This window comes from Pelobates fuscus, chromosome 1 (assembly GCF_036172605.1).
Source record: "Pelobates fuscus isolate aPelFus1 chromosome 1, aPelFus1.pri, whole genome shotgun sequence".
Classification (NCBI taxonomy): Eukaryota; Metazoa; Chordata; class Amphibia; order Anura; family Pelobatidae; genus Pelobates; species Pelobates fuscus.
The window spans coordinates 155,594,742-155,617,128 of NC_086317.1; the positions used below are offsets into that span (position 1 = coordinate 155,594,742).

General features: G+C 39.2%; 1 protein-coding gene across 2 annotated transcripts in view; it reads left to right on the forward strand.

Moving 5' to 3' along the window:
- The window catches only part of IKBKE (inhibitor of nuclear factor kappa B kinase subunit epsilon), a 77,908-nt gene that overhangs the window by 15,883 nt on the left and 39,638 nt on the right, over positions 1-22,387 (forward strand). For both annotated transcript variants that reach the window (XM_063451047.1, XM_063451056.1), the window contains 5 exons: positions 1,657-1,767; positions 5,058-5,237; positions 6,943-7,139; positions 13,110-13,174; positions 21,726-21,817. In XM_063451047.1, coding sequence (XP_063307117.1) covers positions 1,657-1,767; positions 5,058-5,237; positions 6,943-7,139; positions 13,110-13,174; positions 21,726-21,817 — 645 coding nt within the window. The remainder of the gene's footprint in view (positions 1-1,656; positions 1,768-5,057; positions 5,238-6,942; positions 7,140-13,109; positions 13,175-21,725; positions 21,818-22,387) is intronic.

Genomic DNA, 22,387 nt, shown 5'->3' on the forward strand with positions numbered 1-22,387 from the left:
GTTGGGCTGTGCTTGTCAGCTGCAAAGGGAAAACTTTTATACCTCAGGCCACTCACCAACATCCTTATCCTATTGCTCTGCGTCAGTGCCCTCTCGCAGTGTGTGCAGTAGTTTATGACATAACTGCATCCAGTATCTAGGTTGCTGTGCTGATCAGTAGTAATTGAGGCACAGCTCCATGCACTGTCTCTACTCGCCAGAGATGAGTTCTTCTTCATGATCAAAGACAGGCATACCAAAAAAGAGGATAGGGACATTGCAGCGGGAGTGGGAGGAAGTAGCGTGCAAGGAAGTTGATGTATGTGCTTTTATCCCTCTCCTCTGACAAGACATACTATAGACAAAGCCGGTGACAAAAGACCAAATAACACAACGAGGCAATGCGCTCGGGATATAGAAATAGTGATTGGTGGACCAAGTAGTCTAGTGGCACGGTTTGGAAATAAGAATGTGGCATGAGGAGAAGGATGCCAGCTTAGAGATGACACCGAGGTGCAAATATATCTACATTTAGACACACTGCCAATCCACCAAAATCCACGTCTGTATTCACACATTTTATGACTCTCCAGTCAAACACGCGCCTTCATTCACTTTCAGAGATGTCATGTTGTGGATCGCTGTCTATGGACCATTAAAATGCCATGCATTTTGTGGTAGTGAGTAACTTTAAGGCCTAGTTAGTAACATAGGCCTTGAAATGCCAAGTCTGAGCATGTTATGAGGCATACCTTATCTTCTGAGTTGTGTCTCTCCAGCTCTGTCAGAGGAAAATTACAAGTTGTGGTGGTGATTTTCTGTTCATAATTCGTGGGTTATTCCCCAGTAGGGAAGAGTTATTATGGCTTTATCCAATACTTCTTTGAGTTAACATCTGTGAGCGGACGGAGATGTGAATGTCTATTTATTGTATCTTGCTGGCACACTGTATAGGTGATCTCTTTATAAATCAAACCACTTCCCAAATAGTTTAAAGGAACAGTATAGGGTCAGGAACACAAACTTGTATTCCTGACCCTATAGTGTTAAAAACACAATCTTGCCCCCCCTAAATATAGTAAAATCCTACCTTTATTCCATTCTACTTCTGGCTCTGCCCATGATCTCCCTGCTTGGCTGACATTATCAGAAGTGATTCTCTGAGCCAGTCATAATTCTTTCCCATTGGATTGGCTGAGACTGTCAAGAAAGCAGGTCAGTGGCAGAGCCAGCACAAGCCAAACACAGCCCTGGCCAATCAGCATCTCCTCAAAGAGATGCATTGGATAAATGCATCTCTATGAGGAAAGTTCAGGGTCTCCATGCAGATGGTGGAGACACTGAATGTCACTGTGCAGCACTGCCCCTGGAAGCACATCTAGTAGCCATCTGAGGAGGGGCTACTGGAATTATCCCTAGGCTGTAATGTAAACACTACATTTTCTCTGGGGAAAAAAATACATTGTTTACGGCAAAAAGCCTGAAGGTAGTGATTATACTCACCAGAACAAATACAGTAAGCTGTAGTTGTCCTGGTGACTATAATATCCCTTTAAGAGAAGGGTAGTGGGATAAACTGCTAGGGGCCGTTTTAGGATTCTTGTAATGATGTATTATATCTAGAACTGTCACAAAAGGGTGATATATTATTACAAGTAATAATTTTGATTTTATTAGGTACAAAATAACTACTGAGAAGCCAACGGGTGCAATTGCAGGGGTACAGAAGAAAGAAAATGGCCCTATCGAGTGGACTTATGACCTGCCTATTAATTGCCAGCTGTCTGTGTAAGTAAATGTCATGCATGTTTGTTGATGTGTTTAGTTGCCACTCTCTTGTGACATTGCAATTTAAAGGAACGCACTAAGCACCATAACCACTACAGCTCACTGTACTGATCTTGTTGCACTGTCAAACAGTTTGCTAATGACTTGACAACTCACCTGGAAATGCTAGGCGCCCTTCCTCTGAGAGCCGGAAGCGATCAGGGAACAAGTGAACTTATCATGAAAATGTCATTATCAGGGTTATTCACGAAATGGAGAGTTATGTGGAAATAAAAATGAACTTTGAAAAGAAAGCAAAATATGCCCAACTGGAAGTAAAGCTGACTTGAAGAGTTTTTCCATTCTTGCTATTTTGGCCTTTAATTTTAAACTCTGTTTGAATTCTCGACAGTTCACTCACTAGTGAATAGTCTTGCTAATATCTCATATCAAGTAACAAATGTATCATTGATTGTAATGATCAATCATAGTGCTTAATTAGATACAAAGTTTGTACTATCCTAGTTGCCATCTTGGTGGGTGTTACATTAAGGTAACTCTTACCCCCAGCAATGCGTTCCTTGCACCCTCCACTAATGGGACTGCTTGTTCTTTTGAACACTTCCACAGGTTGGACTCAGCTCTCCTAAGAAGTATTTATGCTGGCTTCATTGCCAGCATTTCAGTGTCAGACTAGAGCAGGCCAAACGACATGTTCACTGGGAAAAAAAATCATAGCGTGTGCAGTGTATTTGTTGTAGGTGCTGTGAGAGAGCAGGACCACGCTCTTTAGGAAGGCATGCTCATGCTTCTCTTCTGTCACTTAACTCTTGATGTTGAAACAGTGCTGTTGGTATAATCCTCTGTGTCAGGAACAGTGGCGTAGCGTGGGTTGTCAGCACCCGGGGCAAGGCAAGTAATTTGCGCTCCCTAACCCGTGGATTTTTAGACACACACACACTAACAGACAGACACACACACACACATACACTAACAGACACACACACACACATACACTAACAGACACACACACACACATACACTAACAGACACACACACACACATACACTAACAGACACACACACACACATACACTAACAGACACACACACACACACACTAACAGACACACACACACTAACAGACACACACACACACACACACTAACAGACACACACACACACTAACAGACACACACACACACACACTAACAGACACACACACACACTAACAGACACACACACACACTAACAGACACACACACACACACACTAACAGACACACACACACACACACTAACAGACACACACACACACATACACTAACAGACACACACACACACATACACTAACAGACACACACACACACTAACAGACACACACACACACTAACAGACACACACACACACTAACAGACACACACACTCACTAACAGACACACACACTCACTAACAGACACACACACACACTAACAGACACACACACACACTAACAGACACACACACACACACACTAACAGACACACACACACACACACTAACAGACACACACACACACACTAACAGACACACACACACACACACACACTAACAGACACACACACACACACTAACAGACACAGACACACACACACACACACTAACAGACACACACACACACTAACAGACACACACACTAACAGACACACACACACACACTAACAGACACACACACACACACTAACAGACACACACACACACACTACAGACATGCACACTAACAGACATGCACACTAACAGACATGCACACTAACAGACATGCACACTAACAGACATGCACACTAACAGACATGCACACTAACAGACACGCACACTAACAGACACGCACACTAACAGACACGCACACTAACAGACACGCACACTAACAGACACGCACACTAACAGACACGCACACTAACAGACACGCACACTAACAGACACGCACACTAACAGACACGCACACTAACAGACACGCACACTAACAGACACGCACACTAACAGACACGCACACTAACAGACACGCACACTAACAGACACGCACACTAACAGACACGCACACACACACACTCACATTTTTAACACATTTTTTTTTTAAATGTAACCCCCCCAGCATCCTTACCTTTGGAAATGCTGGGGGGGGGAGGGGGTTCTCTTCCTCCCTGGTGGTCCAGTGGCTGCTGGGCGGGCGGCATTGGCGGGCGGCAGGCTGGCGAGGGAGCACTTCCCCTGAGCTGTCTGCTCAGCTCCCTCGCGCGTTGCAGAGTGAGGCTGGGAGCCGGAATATGACGTCATATTCCGGCTCCCAGCCTCACTCTGCGGCACGCGAGGGAGCTGAGCAGACAGCTCAGAGGAAGTGCTCCCTCGCCGGCCGCCCACCAATGCCGCCCGCCCAGCCTAGCAGCCCGCCGGCATGTCTGTTAGCCGCAAGGCTAACAAGACATTTGCCTTGGGCATTTGGGGGCGGCTTTTTTTGCCGCCCCCTGGAAAATGCCGCCCAAGGCAAATGCCTTGTTTGCCTCGCGGCTAATACGCCCCTGGCGCCCCCCCAGATGTTGCGGCCGGTGCGGCCGGCCCCCCCTGCACCCCCCACGCTACGCCTCTGGTCAGGAAGTGATTTCAAGTGGGTAGGGAACTTCAATTTAAAGGGACACTATAGGCACCCAGACCACTTCAGCAAATGGAAGTGGTCTGGGTGCAGTGTCCCCCTTAGTCCTGCAATCTAAATCATTGCAGTTTTAGAGAAACTGCAATTCTGCAGGACTAAGACTATCTCTAGTGGCTGCCAATCAGATAGCCACTAGAGACACTTATGGGTTTTACCAGACTTGTCTAACTAATGCTGGACGTCATGATGCTCTTCCTAAAGACATCCAGTGTCCGAAAAATCCCCATAGGAAAGCATTGTGTATACCCCACCGGTACACTTTAACATTTATAATAAATATCACCCTCTTTTAAAATTAAATCAATTATAGAGATTGGAATATTGCATGCATTTTCTTATCTTAATGCTTCTAGCAGCATTGGTAAAGACTTTCAATCAATGTTTGGCAGAGCTAAAATACCTGTCAAGCCTATTTGCAATTTTTCACATATTGATAAGAGATTGACAGCAAACAGTATGGTATATCAAGGAATAATTATTTATAAATCATTGCAGTGTGCAGTGCTTGCTTCCTCTTGTGTTTTTTTTTTTTTTTGTTTTCTTTCTTTCAACTGTACTTTCTTTTCAACACTAAAGTCTGCCCATGTGTGTCATTTATAAGCGTCAGAAATGTCCTCTGTCTGCTTTTCAGGGGGATGAAGACCCAATTAGAAGCCATCCTTCCCAATATCCTTGAAGCTGACCAAGAGAAGTGCTGGGGCTTTGATAGTTTTTTTGCAGAGACAAATAAAATTCTTGAGCGCATAAACTTCCACGTCTTTTCCCTGCCACAAGCCACCATGCATAGAATCTATTTGCACCCTTACAGCACGTGAGTGTTCGCAAGAGGTCATAGAACTTGAAAATGAATCACAATGCAAATCTTGCTGGCTTTAACAGATTGGGTATGCAATGCGGACACAAGGGGGAAGTCTAACCATGGGAAAATTCTATCTTTCTGTTAATTAAAAAATAAAAGTATTCAGCATTTAGATTGATTTTGGAAAAAAACCAAAACATAACAATTTAACACATCCACCTACAATATTTACATTCTTAAAATATTTGTTCACACCACAGACTTGAAAATATGTTTAAAAAAAAAAAAAAAATATCAGCAAACTGATGTTTTCTTAACGACATGACAAAATAAGACTTGGAATACATTTACTGATATTCGTGTAAGTCAAAATATAGCACTTTCCGAATAAATCATCAAATATTAGAAATGTCCAGTTTGAGCCATTTTGTTTCTTTTAGACTAATTTCAAATGTGTAATTGATATGGTAATTTACAATGGCTACTATAACAAAGATATTAAATAAGAAAATGTGTGGTTTCTCAGGCAAGTCGTAGTCGAGATCTTTTGGCCATTTGAAGGCCGTGGAGAAACAGTTGCAAATACAACTCTAGTGTTTAGGTAACATATGTTTGTGAAATTCTCTCCATGAAAACTTTTTTTATATTTTAAAATTATTAGAAGGAACACTTCAATTACCATAAGCACTGTATTGTTCTGTAGTGGTTATGGTGTTATAAGTTCTTAACTATTTAAAAATGATTTGACAACTTACCTAGGGGTCCTGTATGGAGCATACAGGGCCAGCTTCAGAAGAGGAAGTGACCCCAGGTAAATTGTCAAACCATTCTTAAAACGTTTGACTCGTGGTCCCATGACCACTACATTAGGTTTAAGTGTCTGTGGTGCTCAGAGTGTTCCTAAGATTGTGTCTATTTCTACAGATGAATTGACGGCGACGTACCTACGGTAGTTAAAGGGTCACTCTAAGCACCATCACACATGTTGTATGACTGTACAGTTAGCGGTTTGCAGGGCACCCTAAGCCTACTCTTGGCTGTGAGAATGGCTGTCCAGTATTAATATTATCATTTTTGCTACAGGCACAACTTGGTAGAGAACTCTCCCTTCTTCAGAAAGAGAACTGGGCCGCATATCACACATGTTTAGAGCTGCATATAGTGTGCTTCACTTACAAGGACACTATTGTTACCAAAACAACTTATGTGCAGCTGTTACATTTATGGTTTGTTATGATTGAAACTGATTTTTGGGGATTCATTTAGAATCCCTTAAGCTCCTGGTAGTCTAGAAAAAGATTTCCTTGACTGGAAGTCTCCTCCTGGTTTTGGTCGAGTCTGCCTCCATCTGAAGGCAGTCACACTAACCAAAGATTTTTATCTATTTTGGAATATCTATGTAATGCATAAAAAAATTGTATTTTTCACCCCAACAATTTTCCTGTTCATGTTTACAGATTGTAACTGCTATCATTATGTGAAATGTTCACTGTTTTTTGAATGTGGTTGTTCTTATGCAGAGAAGTTTATTGGTGAAATGCACATCTATGAATAAATAGCACATGCTTGAATTAAAACCAATCAATTTTACAAGATACTGATTAAAGGGGCAGCCCAAGTAACACCATTTCTTGACATTGAAAATTGCATTGTGTGTCTGAAATGTATGTGTTTTGTTTGGTATTCTCTCTCATAATATCTCCTATTGCTGTTTTAGAATGGCTAATTTCATGGAAGTGGTAGCCACGTACACATTCATGGCTCCAGAAAGACAGACTTATTTTTATGAAGGCCACCATTACTTGATTAATCCAGCCTTGGAGGTCCGGGCCTTGCCCAAGACTACAGAGCAGTATCCTCTTATACTCATTGGCAATGAGTTGCAAACTCTCAATGGAGTCTCCTTCAAAGACCGTAAGTTTTATCAGATTTGTAGCTTTAATTGTGCTGCTTTAACATCTAATCTATTACCTTCTTTTTTTTTTTTTTTTTTTTTTATAATCTTTATTCGGAGATCAACTCCATTTTCCTTTTTTTTTTTTTTTCTTTCTTTTTTACAAATAAAACATTGTTCACAACAATAATAAACAACAAAAAACATCACATAGCAAACAGTGGGCCAAACTAACAATCGAGTTCCTATTGCATATAAGTAAACGAAATAAGAATGTTGTTCTGAACACATCCGAATTCATCTTAAGTCCCCACTGTAAGCACCCCCACAGACAATAAAAAACAAAACATCAATTGGTCATATAGGGTCCTACTGCATGAACATATCGGTCATCATGAACCCAAGGTATTTCAGGAGAGTATCTATTAATCGTCACAAACATCCAACCTCCCAAGCCAAGAATTATATCGCTCTTGATATTTTCTGTTTAACCCAGATTCCATTTTTAATTGGTATTTAATTTGTTCTTTAACTATAGGCCAGGAAGGCACTAACGCCATTTTCCAATACCTTGCGATAGATAATTTGGCCGCTAAAAGAATGTGTAAAATGAGCGGGAGTGAATTGTGACTAACCTGGCGGATATCTAATTGTAAAAGACACAATTGTGGTACATGAGCTAATTGAATCGTGGTGATATGTTTTATCTTGGCCAGAATAATTTTCCAGAATTTCTGAATATAGCTACAGTTCCACCATATATTTTAGTAGTTGCCGCATAACAGATTACGTCTCCAACACAATGGAGTCGCCTGAAGTATTAAACTTCTTAATTTTGCTAGGTACCATATACCATCTATTTACAACTTTAAATTGGCATTCTACCAGGTTAAGACAGTGAATGTATTTGTAAACCAAATTAAGAGCTTCTCTCCATTGGCAGCAAGTAATCTGGATATCCAGATCTTTTTGCCAGGAGTTTATTATGGATTCTAAAGGTTTATCTAGGTCTTTTTGCATTAGACTTAATCCCATAGATAGTAATTTTTTGGGGGAATCTCTATTGAGGATGTTACTTAAATCTTTCAATCGATTAGAGTTTTCTAAATTAACATATTGGTTACAGAAGCCTTTTAACCTAAGGTAGTTGAAGATTTCCTTATTATTTATTTTGTATAGTTGTTTTAAAGTCTGGAAGTCCATCCGCCCATTTCTATCCATTAGGTCTTGAAATTTATGTATCCCCTTCTCGGTCCAACTTTTTGAGTTAAAGTTGGGCATATAATGTGATATATTTCCTAAAGGAAGGAGGGGAATTAGCATATTGTGAAGACCTAGGGATTTCTTAATTTTTTCCCACTCTTTTAAGATGTTTTTCAAAACAGTACTAAGTGATATGGGGTCCGGCTTGTGGTCAGTCCTTAATTTTAAGGGCCAGAAAAGCAGAGACAGATCCTCCAAAACTCCCTCAGTGGGGGTAAGGTCTTGTTCTAGTTTATACCAGATCTCATTCTTACTATCCTTTAGTTGGGTAATGGCCGCGTGTGTGAAAGTCGCGGCTTTTTGGTATTCCTTTAGGATAGGGATCCCCAGACCCCCCTTTTTCACTTTTAAGGATAAGCGGCTTAGGGCTATTCTTGGGGGCTTATGTAGCCAGATAAATTTATTTATAAGGGATTGAGCTAAGGATAACCAGCTGTCCGGGCACGGTAAAGCCACCATTCTAAACAGGTAGACCCATTTAGGGATGATGTATGACTTGATTACGTTAATGCGGCCCCACCATGAGATCTCTAAGTTTTTCCATATTTTCAATTTCTTTGCGGTAAGCTTAAGAAGAGGTAAAAAATTTTGTTCCATAATCCTATTAACGTCACTCGCAATTTCAATTCCTAAGTAACTAAAAGACAACTCTGCCCAATCAAACTCAAATCTTTGGCTAAGGCTAAAGCAGTAGTTTTGTTAACATTGAGTTTGTAACCGGAGTATAGTGAGTATTCGTCTAAACAATTAAAAAGAGCCATTGCGGAGTTTAAAGGCTCTGTTAATGTTAATACGACATCATCAGCGTACATTGTTAATTTGATACAGTCGTCTTTAAGATTAGGGCCTTTTATTGCTTCGTTTTTCCTTATTGATATTGCTAAAGATTCTATTGTCATTAAATAAAGAAGAGGTGAGAGCGGACAGCCCTGTCTTGTCCCGTTATTCAACTGAAAAAACTCTGAGCTGAATCCAGCCCCCATGACTTTTGCAGAAGGAGTTGAATATAAGGCCATTATTGCCTTCCTTATGTTCCCTCGTAGACCAAAGGCTTGTAGGACCGCGTCGAGGAAATCCCACCTGACCCTGTCGAACGCTTTCTCTGCGTCTAGGGACAGGATCAAGAGGGGGCACTTCCTCGACTGGGCCCAGTCCACTACGTCTATCAGACGTCTAACGTTGTATACTGAGGATCTTTTAGAAATAAAACCCACTTGATCCCTATGGATTATATCCGTCATGATCTTATTTAATCTATTTGCCATTATTGATGAGTAAAGTTTCTAATCTATTACCTTCTACTGTCCCACAAGCTAACTGAAGGCATTCCCTCTGATATTCCGGAATTAAACAGTGAACATTCTATTCTTTAATTTGTGAATGCAGCAGTCTCCTGTTTGGACCTGTAATTATACATTTCTCTCCTGGCATTTTAGTTCTTTTGAAATGACCATTAGTTAAAAAAATTAAAAAGTTTTCTTTTCTACTAGTAAAGAAGTGGAATTCTGTAGTGACAGAAAGAAAATGTGGGGGTTGGCTTCTTTCTAAGCCATCACAATGGAGGAATGGGTGACCAAACCTCAAACGTTCCTCCCTTGATGCTGAATAAAAATTATTTAATGGTTATGGGGGAGACATTGATGGGGACGCAGCAGCAAAGGTTTCGGTATGTGTAACCTCTCAGGAACAGATGTACAAGATACTCTTTAGGTGGCACACCACCCCCGTACAGCTTTTAAAAATGGGAGATCACCCCTCAGATGATTGCTGGAGGGTGTGTGGGATGAAATGGATATATACAATCTCTCCGGTTATTTTTGCTCTCTAAACCGTGGAGGGTCTGACCTATCGTGAACAGAAACTTCTTGCATTACAAAACTTCGAAAAGATTCCAATTTTGTTTCCAATTACCGTCCAATCTCTTTGATAAATATGGATATTAAAATCTTATCAAAAGTGTTGGCAGAGAGATTGAAGTCAGTGATCCCAGGTTTAACAAGTCGAGATAAAGTGGGATTTATTACTAACGGGTATGGAAGCGATAATATCAGGACACTGATTAAAATTATTTCCAACATTAACAACAACTATATTCCATCTGCTCTTATTACTTTAGAGGCTGAAAAGGCATTTGATCGAGTGAATTGGAACTTTTTATCACAGGTTTTGGACAGTTTTGAGATGACTGGTCCATTCAAAGACCTGGTTATGAGTCTAGATACCTGTCTATCAGCTAAGATAGCAGGATATGGAGCAATATCAGATTGGTTTGAAATAAATAACGGGACCCGTCAAGGTTGTCCACTTTCTCCTTTATAACATAGCCTGTCTATTGAACCGTTAGCGGCACTTATCAGAGATTCAAATAAAGTCTCTGGAATTCCCATGATAGTAAGGGAAAGTAAACTCTTATTATACGCTGATGATATACTTACTCTTAGCGATGTAAGAAGTTCAATTCCAGATACTTTAGACATCATCAAAGAATTTGGGTTTTATTCGAATTATAAATTAAATCTGAATAAAACGCAGATTATTTCTACTAACTTTAGAGATGAAACAAAGGAATTCCTCCAGACAACATATAATTTTACCTGGAACAAGGAAACAATCGATCATTTGGGCATTGAGTTATGCTTTGGTGTAGATAAGATAGTGCCCTTAAACTATAATAATCTCCTAAAAGAAATTAAAATTATTTTGTACTCATGGAGTAAAGCTTGGGTTTCATGGTTGGGAAAAAATAATGTTGTGAAACCTTATGTAATGCCTAAAATAGAATATGTGATAAGAAATATTCCTATCAGAATTCCAGTTACAATATTAGAACATTTTCATAACTTGATGTGGAATTATGTATGGGATAAAAAGGCTAGGATCTCTAAGACAAATATGATGAGAAAATCAGATAAAGGTGGGATGTCTTTCCCTGATATAGTTCTTACTTCTAATTCTATAGTGTTTTCCCATTCTAGAGTATGGAACACAGTTTTTAAAAACCCACCATTATGGTATCTATATGAGAAATCATGTTGTAAAAACCCTAACTTAATGTGGATATACTGACTGGAACCAAGTGTCTTCAAAATCTTAAACGTATATAATAGAATCATCCACAAGAAGTCAGAAGTATAAAAAATAAGTATGTAACACAGCAAGAATACTTAACCTTTTTAACACCTATAAAAATCTTAGAAATATTCAAGATTTGAATTTAAAAGTATGGAAAGAACAAGGAATAAAGCAATTTGGAGATGTCATGGACAAAGTAAAGATCATAAGGTTCTCCCAAATCCAGATAAAATATAGATTATGTTTTAAAGAATATTTTTCATATCTAGAAGTGACATCCTTTAAAAAAAATAAAAAACAAGCTAGTTACTGAAGACTCGAGCATAGATAAGCTACTGATCATTTAAAAAATAAACAAAATATTTTACTTTAGTAACGATAATGGAAAAGTATTGGGAATGATAAAAAGATCTTGAACAAACATACTCATTAGAGAACTGGTTTAGTTCTTTTAGAATGTTTAAAAAGACAATACATTGTGTTAATATCTGGAAAACCCAGCTTAAAATTATTCATAGATGGTATCGAACTCCATATTTATTACATAAATTTAATATAGATAACCCGGAAATCTGTTGGAGATGTGAAATGGATATAGGAACCCATATGCATATTTGGTGGTCTTGTAAAAAAAAACTTGACTTAACTAAAAGATGGATGAAGGAGTTAATAAAAGAAGTCCTAAATATCGAACCAAATATTGAGATAGAAATGTTTTTATTTCACCTAGCTTTACCCAAGACTACCAAATATGCAACATTTCTAATGATCCACATTTTTATGGCGATTAAACTCTGTATGGCACACTATTGGAAGCTGAAGGATATTCCAGGCCCAAAATAAATGTCAGTTCGAATGCCAAAGTAATATTGAAAAAGGTACATATAAAGCTTTAAATAATCTAAAGATCTATAAAAATATGTGGAATCCCTGGGCATTATACTGCAAAAATCACAATGTTTGAAAATAATCTATATTCAACTTCGGACTCCACTGTAACTAATCAATATCTAACAACCCTCGTTTGTTAAATTAAAAAAAAAAAATTTGGGGGAGGGGGAGGCTGGAGGGGGTGATGTTTTATTGAGATATAGAATGAGTGTAGCTTACGGTCAAATTATTTTAACATCAAGTGGCACAAAACTATTCCTTTAAATAATACATAATAGCTAAACCTATAAGTTGACTAGACAGACTCTTCTTAGAAATTGAATGCTGCTTGTAAACCTGTATATATATATATATATATGTGATTTGTATAAATGTTTGTAACCAATAACAATAAAAAATAATATTTGATAAAAACACTTCAGCTTATTTAACACTAGCACTATTTGATTTGTTTCCCGCATTGAAATTAGTGTAGGACCCACCAATATTGGGGTACTGTGAAGTAGTAGTGGGGTCCACACAACATGGCCATATGGTGGAACTGAATCCCCATAATTTGTTTTGCTGACATAGGTGATTTTAAGCAGCTGTGCAAAGTTCCTATTTTCATCAAACACATATTAACATATTTTATCTCCAGGGTAGTTGGACATACAGGTGAACACGTTATGAATTTCTGGTCAAGGTTGTCTTTTAAATGTATACGCTATTAAGAAAATCTTCTCCTAATTTCGCTCTCTTTTTTATTTTATTTATTTTTTTAGCTTCTAGTGATTATCCCAGATTCCTGCCTTCTGTAAATGTAATTGGTGACTACACAACTGCAAAGGTATGGATAACCTTAAAATATGCAATAATAATAAAGAGTAATACGAATATGTAATTTAACGCTAAACACACTAATTATTTTAAAGGCAAAACAAATTATATGTATTTTAAGATATTTTAATACACAGTTAACTATGGTCAAATACAATAGCAGATATTGGTATTAGGGATTGACCCTATCAAGCATTTAGAAATACTCAAGTGGTATTGCATTAAAATACTGGTAAAGTATAAAAGGTTGCCTAAACATCCAACATATAACCAAAACAAATTAAAGGGACACTCAAATACCAAAACCACTAAATCTTAAGGTAGTCGGTAATATATATATGTTTTAAATAAATAAACTGCTTAATTCCTTTATTAACTTAACGTGACAGTGTAGGCACTGTAACTGGTCCATTTAGTTGAAGTAGTTATAGTTTCTGAAGTCAACTGGTGCTGACTGTTTTTAAGTTTTAATGCTAAATGTGAGTCCTCCGCAACCTATCCCTTATGTTCTGATTGATGGATGATTAGCCTGAGCAGCAATGGGTACCTGTGATTGGCTGAGAGTGTCATCTGATTGCTTTCACAGCACCCATTGCTGGTATGAATATGGCTACAAGGAAGGGTGTCTCTGCCTTAGCCATATCTCCAGTTGGGGTCAGGCCGTCAGTAGGCAGCTACCCTCATTCAGTGTTGGAACTGCTGGAAAATGGATTAACACTGAATGGAGGGACAGCTCCATGGGACTACAGGCACTATAACCAATTCAATTAGATGAAATGGGTATAGTGCCTACAATATTGCACAGAAACAAACCTCAACCATCTCCCAGGATGTTATCTCACACCTGGCAGAACATTCGTCTGACATAGCCGTAATGAGCACACTACATGGTGATCCTTAACCATGTGAGAGTGAGTATGATCATCAAGTAATTGGATGGATATTTAATAAAGTCTGGTGAAGAAACCAATTGGTATATTGGATTTATTTATTATTATAATTTTTTATTTCAGAGGAAATTAGAGTAAATCAAATAATGTAAGCATTTTTGTTTTGCTCTTTATGGCCAAGTGCTTCTAACAAGTCAATGTGAAAAACATGGTATAGTTTAACTTGTACAATAGATGCAAGAATATCGATTCTCCAAAATTGGACATAAGCAGAACTCAAAATGCAACTGCTAGAATAAATGGATTGTAAGTTGTATTAGTATAAAGATATGCCATTACCTACAATTAAATTTAGACAATCACTATTTCAATTTATTGGTGTGAGCGGTGTATATTTTAATTTCATCCCAGAACCATATGCTTGCATTCTGTAGTCATTGTAACAGGTTCACCTCCCCTTGGTTAAATTTGAATCAGCGGGAAGGAACTCTGATTCTCAATCAGAATTGTTTGTCTGGGGGCATAGTATGTCTGGCAGATGATCTTAAAGGGGCACTATAATGTGATGAACACAAACGTGTATTCCCAACACTATAGTTCTAAAACCACCATTTAGATGGTTGGCTCACCTTACCTCTGGTGAGAGAGGTGATTTACACACCTTTTTCCATCGAGGCACGTGGCTCCTCGTGTCTGGTCCCATCCTCGATCTGCCTCCTTAATTGATATCAGAACTCATCCCATAGGAAAGCATTGGGTTGGCTGAGATGGTCAATTCTGATGATCTCAGCCAAGGAGGTGGTTTGAGGGTGGAGCCAAATGCCACTTTTGCCAATCAGCATCTCCTCATAGAGATGCATTGAATGAATGCATCTTTATGAGGAATGCTCAGCATTTCCATGCAGATAGTGGAGACCCTGAACATCAGTGCTGCAGAATGTGCAGCACTGACCCAGGAAGCACCTATAGTGGACATCTGAGGAGTTTCTCTGAAAAGGCAACGTTTACAGAAAAATGCCTGCAGGGACTGACAGTACAGCAAGCTATAGTTGTATTGGTGACTGTAGTGTCCCTTTAAAATCCATTTCCTAGTGTGTAGAGGCAGGTAGAAGTTTGTTAATATAGGTCAGGGATAGGCAACCTTCGTCCATCCAGATGTTGTGGACTACATTTCCCATAATGCTCTTAAACCCTTAATGCTGACGAAGCGGCATGGGAGGTGTAGTCCAAAACATTGGGAGTGCCGAAGGTTACCTATGCCTGAAATAGGTCATAGAGGAGGTTGAGGAATTGTGCTAGTCCTTTAGTAGCACTGAATGGTTGAATAGCAGGATCCGTCATATCAGCTAGTTAAAGCTGTGTTAACATCACTGCCTTGGAACTGGGAATCCCAGTCAGACTACCTTACCAGTAAGTGTATTTGGACAAGACACCTAACAAAATATATATATATTCTTACTTCAATCCTCCTAGATTGTGAGCTCAGTTGAGCAGGGTCATCTTCACCGTCAAATATAACCTTTCTATTGTAAAGCTCTGTGCAATAAAAAAATGCTAATCGTAATAATAATAATGTGATTCCTCATAATTAATACTCATTGTCTTATGATTATTGTAAGACAGTGGTGTTCACGTGTCTAATGGGTTTGACCAGTACAGGGTGGTATGGAAGAATGGTTTATAAGAAACTTTGGACCTGCCAAAATGTGACTAGGTGGTTAGTAAGGCTGGGAAATTAATTGCTGTAGCTAAAGAATTTCTCATTAAGCAGTATTGAAGCAGTATTGAAGCAGTGTTCAGAATTTCAACTATTATGCCAAGTAGGGTAATGGGTAAAAATTACTTGCCAGTGCTAGCCTAATGGATTCATGGCACCAGCCACCATGGCTTAATTTTCACTTATCAAAGGCTAGTGGATGAGCTAACATTTTGAGTCCTGATTAATGCAGTTCCTGAAAAAAGTGAATTGATTCCAGTAGACCAGGAAGAATAAAAATAACTTGCTCCATCATCGTGAAATTAGAGGGTCTGAATAAAATGGTATATATTTGCGAATATTGTTAGTTTAGTTCCAATATAACAACCAGCTAGTCTTTGATTGTGGAAAACAAGAAAGGATTTGTTACTCCATGTTGAAGTGCAGCCTAAGCTACATGAAGCAGTTGGTCTAGGTCTATGGATGGGAAAAATTGTTGCTTTTAATGTAATGATCCTCAAGAGTAGGCCAATTCGTTGTATGTCTATCTGACTGCAAGACCATACTCCATTCTTTTCAGTAAGCTTATCCCCAAGTTAAATTTAAATTGCTGAGGTTTGTAGATGGCTATTTTTGGAGGGTTAAAAAAACTAAGATTCTGTTGAGTATTTTTTTTTATTTTTTTTTTATTAGGGACAAAGCCTGCATCGGATCTTAACTGTCGCATTGTAATTGATTAAAATCTGTAAAAGTATAGAGCTCCCTATCTTTGTTGGAGATTATATCCACCTTCCCTTTTGGATATGGGTCGCATAAAAAAATAAGAAGTTAATAGTGAATAGAGCCTCTAACATCCTGGATAATAGCATTCTTCTTCAGTGCTCTCAAAGTTAATCTTGGCCCAAGATGGCACGTCATGGAGAAGAGTTCTCTTTTTCCTCAGAAGACCTCTCCATGGAACATGGAGAGGAGACCTCTTATAGCCCACCACTTAATAGGGAACTTGCAACCTTTAGCAACAGGAATGCTGAAAAGTATTCTTGCAGAACTGGGGTCCAACATTGGCTTACAATGTTGGCTGCCACTATGCTAGATTGCATCTATTGAGCAGAAGCTTGCTGACCTCCAATCGATCCACCAAAATACCAGTTTTTACACTGATACACTAGAATATCAATAATGGCACTATAATGTTTGAATCAGATGTATTTCGGACAATACAGCTTCTACTGAAAAAACTAATTTTATTTACATGCTATTTGTGGCCTTTATGCTGCCAAAGCCCATTTACTTCATCTAGATAGCATGCTCTGTTTAATAAATGTGGCACACTATTGGTTCTCATTATTAGCCCTTTAGATATCAATGATATGTCACTATGCTAGTTTTACCTTTGCTTTATTATTAACCATACAAGCCTTCAATCCATCAACTCATTTACACTGTACTATGCATATTGATACTTGCATACTGTGTACATGCATGCTTCTCTCATGTGTTGACTGAGATATATAATTGTATTTTTTGCACACAATGTAATCCATGCTCAATAAAATCCTAACCAAGACCCCTCCGCTAGTAGGAATTTTAAACGTGGGTGCCAATAAACAGAGATTACCTGTGGGTCTGCCAATTAATTTGTGTACAAATGCCCTTCATACCTAAATAAAAAAAATAAAATGAAGAAAAAGTAAAACAATAGCAAATAGGAGGGGTAAGAAAAAAGAGATATGAAAGGGTTACCACCATGAGTGGTAACAGATGTTGTCTCCTACAATCCATTCTCTGTTCCGGGCTGCTTAATGGAAATCTTGTGCATGTTTAACATCATTTATGTAAAGACTGAGCTCCTGCAAAGGAAAGCAAGCTTGCCCCTCCCTCTCACCCTGTGTGCGTCTCCTCCCACCCCGTGTGCATCTCCTCCCACCCTGTGTGTGTTCCCTCACGCTATTGCCAAAATAACACTTGTTTGTTTTTAAATCCTCCCCTCACTAACTCAGAGTGTGTACTTGCATGTATATTGTATGTGTATGTGATGTCATTTTAGAATGAGAGATGATTGTCAAATGTCAAACTGGGATAGTCAGAAAGCTGTAACAAAACTTGGGACAAAATGGGATTTTCTCAGACTTAAAGTGATCCTATAGTGCCAGGAAAAAAACTTGTTTTCCTGGCACTATAGGCTCTGGAGAGCCCCCCTCCCTCAGCGCTGGTGACCACTCCTCCCCCGCTGACGCCAGCTCCCGAATGGAGCTGAATGCGCGGCCAGAGGCGCGCGCGCGCATTCAAACACACCCATAGGAAAGCATTACTCAATGCTTTCCTATGGGGATCTTTTTTGATGCTGGAGGTACGTGATTTAGTCCATGTAATGGAGACAGCCACTAGAGGCTGGATTAACCCTGCAGGGTAAACATAGCAGCTTTTCTGAAACTGCTATGCTTTCAGTTGCAGGGTTAAAACTAGGATGACCTGGCACTCAGACCACATCATTGAGCTGAAGTGATCTGGGTGCCTATAGTCCTTTAAGACAAGAAGGTGTATTAGGCAGCCTTTGTTATATCATCAAATATTTATTAACCCTTTAAGGACCAAACTTCTGGAATAAAAGGGAATCATGACATGTCACACATGTCATGTGTCCTTAAGGGGTTAAATGATGAGTTTACTCTCCTCAACATCTTTTCACTACTAATATCTTTCTTCGGAGTAACACTTATGCTTTCATCTCCTCTCTACAGGGTAAATCTGAATGTATAATAGGAATAGGTGATTGGTACCTAGTCTGGCTTCCCAACTCAGACCGTTACATTGTTTAAACTTCTACATCACTTTAGAGTAGACCTTAGTGCATAACATTACATTGTTTTATTAAAAGAGCAAAGAGTGATATTTCCATGCAATGTAACATTTTATAACTCAGCAGTATGATGGAATTTGGTCGGGGGGGGGGGGGGGGGGGGCTGAATATTTTTATAAGACTGGCTGTGTATCTATCAATACTTAAATAATAAGAATTAATAACTCATTACAATTAATAACAACAATTATGTCAAATTTTCTCAACTTTCATCTAATTTATTTTGCATTTGAGGGCATACAAGACTGTAAAACAATGAGACCATGATCTCTATATAATCACATTGCAGGTTTTCATCCGCCTAAGTTTCAAAAGGATTTCTAATTAGGGTTGTGTAATATAATTATGTTCAAGCAAATGCTTTAATTAGTATAGTACATTTTTTATCATCTAAGTGGCAATTATTTAGACTTTAGATGTCTTTGAACATGATAGTCCTGTAATCAGGTTTTACATTATTAGTTCTAAAAACCTTTTATACGTGTTGATTTGGTTTAGTATTACCGTGGTTTGCCCCAGCTGTGGAATCATCAATGTTTTATTAGTTAGTGGGCATGCTCACTTACAGCTGTTATCAAGTGAGGACCAATTTAAATTTAGATATTTTTTTCATTTGTTTCAATTGAGTCTAAATATTAAATGTTGATTCTCATCTCGCCATAAAATCCCAAGTTTTTTTTATCACTTGGTCTTATCTTGTATGTAAAGGGCAAGGAGGCTTGCAGGTTTTTTTTTTTTTGTTGTTGGTTTTTTTTTTTTTTTTTTTTTTTAAGTGAAAGGAATGTTTGTGGTGCCCATTGCTATCACAAGTAATGGATTTAAAGGAACACTATAGGGTCAGGAACACAAGCTTGTAGAATGGCGGAAATCAGCAAGGTGGCGGGATGTGGGTGGGGCAAACAGTTTTTGCCAATCAGCACCTCCTCATAGAGATGCATTGAATCAATGCATCTCTATGAGGAAAATTCAGCGTCCTTATGCAGAGCGTGGAGACGCTGGCAGCGCTACCCCAGGAAGCACCTCCTGTGGCCACTGCAGATGTCCCTAGGGGGCAATGTAAACACTGCTTTTTCTCTGAAAAGGCAGTGTTTACATGAAAATGCCTGATGGGAATGATTATACTTACCAGAACAACTACAATAAGTTGTAGTTGTTCTGGTGACTATAGTGTCCCTTTAAACAAAAAATTTGTGAAAGACAAATTGCCTTTTTTATTTTTTGTGCGTTTATATGCACAATACTAGTATATATCTGCATATCATACAATTGGATATTGTAAAAAATAAAATACCCTCCAACCTATAAATAACTATTTTAAATTAAATAGAATCCAGAGCCAGTCAAAGCCCATGGTGCAGACTTCCATGCCCCCTCCTAACATTAGACTGGAACCTTGCATGATTCAATCACAGGCTTCTCTATAAAAAACAAAGAAAAAAAGTTACTTGCGGTCAAACTCCCACTACTAATGGGCTACCTCAACAGTGGGAGTTTGAGCGCAGGGCATAATTTTGTAGGCTTCTCTTTGATGAGACCTATTCACTGGCTCAGAGCAAATTCAAGCAATCTGAGCAGCAGAGGGTTTAACCCCTTAAGGACCAAACTTGTCATGTGTCCTTAGGGGGTTAAAGGGAAACTCCAGTGCCAGAAAAACGATCAGTTTTTCTGGCACTGGAGGGTCCCTCTCCCTCCCACCCACCAATCCCCGGTTACTGAAGGGGTGAAAACCCCTTCAGTGACTTACCTGGGACAGCGGCGATGTCCCTCGCCGCTGTCTCCGCCTCCGCGACGCTCCTCCTAGTGTTTACGTCGGCCGGTGGGCGAGACTAATCTCGCTCACCGCGCATGCGCATTACGTCTCCCCATAGGAAAGCATTGAAAAATCATTTCAATGCTTTCCTATGGGGTTTTGAGCGACGCTGGAGGTCCTCACACAGCGTGAGGACGTCCAGCGACGCTCTAGCACAGGAAACCTGTGCTAGAACCCAGGAAGTGACCTCTAGTGGCTGTCTAATAGACAGCCACTAGAGGTGGAGTTAACCCTGCAATGTAATTATTGCAGTTTATGAAAAACTGCAATAATTACACTTGCAGGGTTAAGGGTAGTGGGAGTTGGCACCCAGACCACTCCAATGAGCAGAAGTGGTCTGGGTGCCTGGAGTGTCCCTTTAAGGGATGGAGGGAATTTAAAAAAAAACACAAACAAAAGCATTTATTTATTTTTCGTTTTATTAGTTGGGAGAGAGGGGAGGAAAAACGCTTCCCTACTCAATATGTTTGTTGCCAGCGTGATGTATACGCTAACGATGGAAATGTTTTTATGCACAGAATGTACATTAGATAGGTAGTCAAAAGCTCTGTATTGAGCTAAATCATGTGTAACTGGGGTGCAATTAGCCACTGGAACACAACTAAAAAAATTCTCTGCAGTGTTTCAAGCCGATACACTGCACATATCGGCTTGAATTAAATGGAGTCTTGGAAGTATAATTCCCACTAATCTCAGAAGGCAGTTATATGTATGTTCCCACACTGATTGGTGTCAGTCATACTGTGCATTAAATAGACTCTATCGGCACCCACACAATTTAATCTCATCAAGCGGCAATGTTTTCTTTGTAGAGTTTACACACCTCTAGTGACTCTCTGGAAGACAGACAATACAGGCTCTACCTCAGCTATAACAGTTAATCTCCGTTATAGCTCAAATTACTTTCATTTGTTTGGCACACTTTTCCTATGGAGAAGTACTTGATTGGCTGAGATCATCAAGCTTAAGGATCTCAACCAGGGAGGCAGAGTGACAGCACAGAGACCAGCGCAGGGTGTAAAGTAAGTAAATCTTACCTTTTTACTTACCCTTACATAGATAAGGGAACACTATAGCGTTAGGAAGACATGTTTGTATATGTAGAATAACTTTTTTTTTTGCCTGTGCATGTGTGATGTAACAAAACATTGCATTGATGATTTTATTTTGTTATGTGAATTTGTTGACAACCTTTGATAATTGAGACTCACAATTCTTCTACCATTTTTTGTTTATATATGAAAATGTGTTGCGTCTATGCGTATATGGTGGTGCACTGTCTTACCATAATTTGTGCCATTTCAGAATGTCCTTAGTGCGGTTTATCAGACATTACGAGTGACACGATTGCTTTTGAGATGTCAAGAGTTTATTCTCCGAGGGACATACTGGCTCATGTGAGTAAGTTTAGATAAATGTCAACAAGGAGTTCTTCTAAATATAAATAAATTGGATATGTATGTTCAGGCAGAGGGACCCTTAAGATTACTAGCATGCATGGGTTGTATGCAGCCTCACAACACCATTCTTTTGTTGATTAAAAGCAGAGGGAGGAGCAGTGGGATGTATGTTAGCAGAGTACTGCAGGAGTGCGGCAACCAAGGCTGACATCAGGGGGTGACGGCTATTACTCAGGTAAGGAACCTGGTAGAGCAATGTGGCCAGCATGGAACAGGCAGCATTCTGCTATTCCAGCACACCAGGCCCCTGCACTTACCACACTAATTGGCCCTTCTTCACTCCTGTGCGGCAGCGTTGGGAAGAAGTGATGTCATATCACTTCCTGCCAGCCCTCATGGACGCCTTGTCGGAGGTTAGAAGAGGAGCCAGGTGCTCCCAGCCTTATACTTGCCCGATCATCACTAGACCCTGGGTAGCCACCTTCTGTCTGTTTTAATATAATATAGCAGGCTGTATGTCTACTATGATAAATAGGAACATAGTAATATTCTACAGTGTAAATCTGT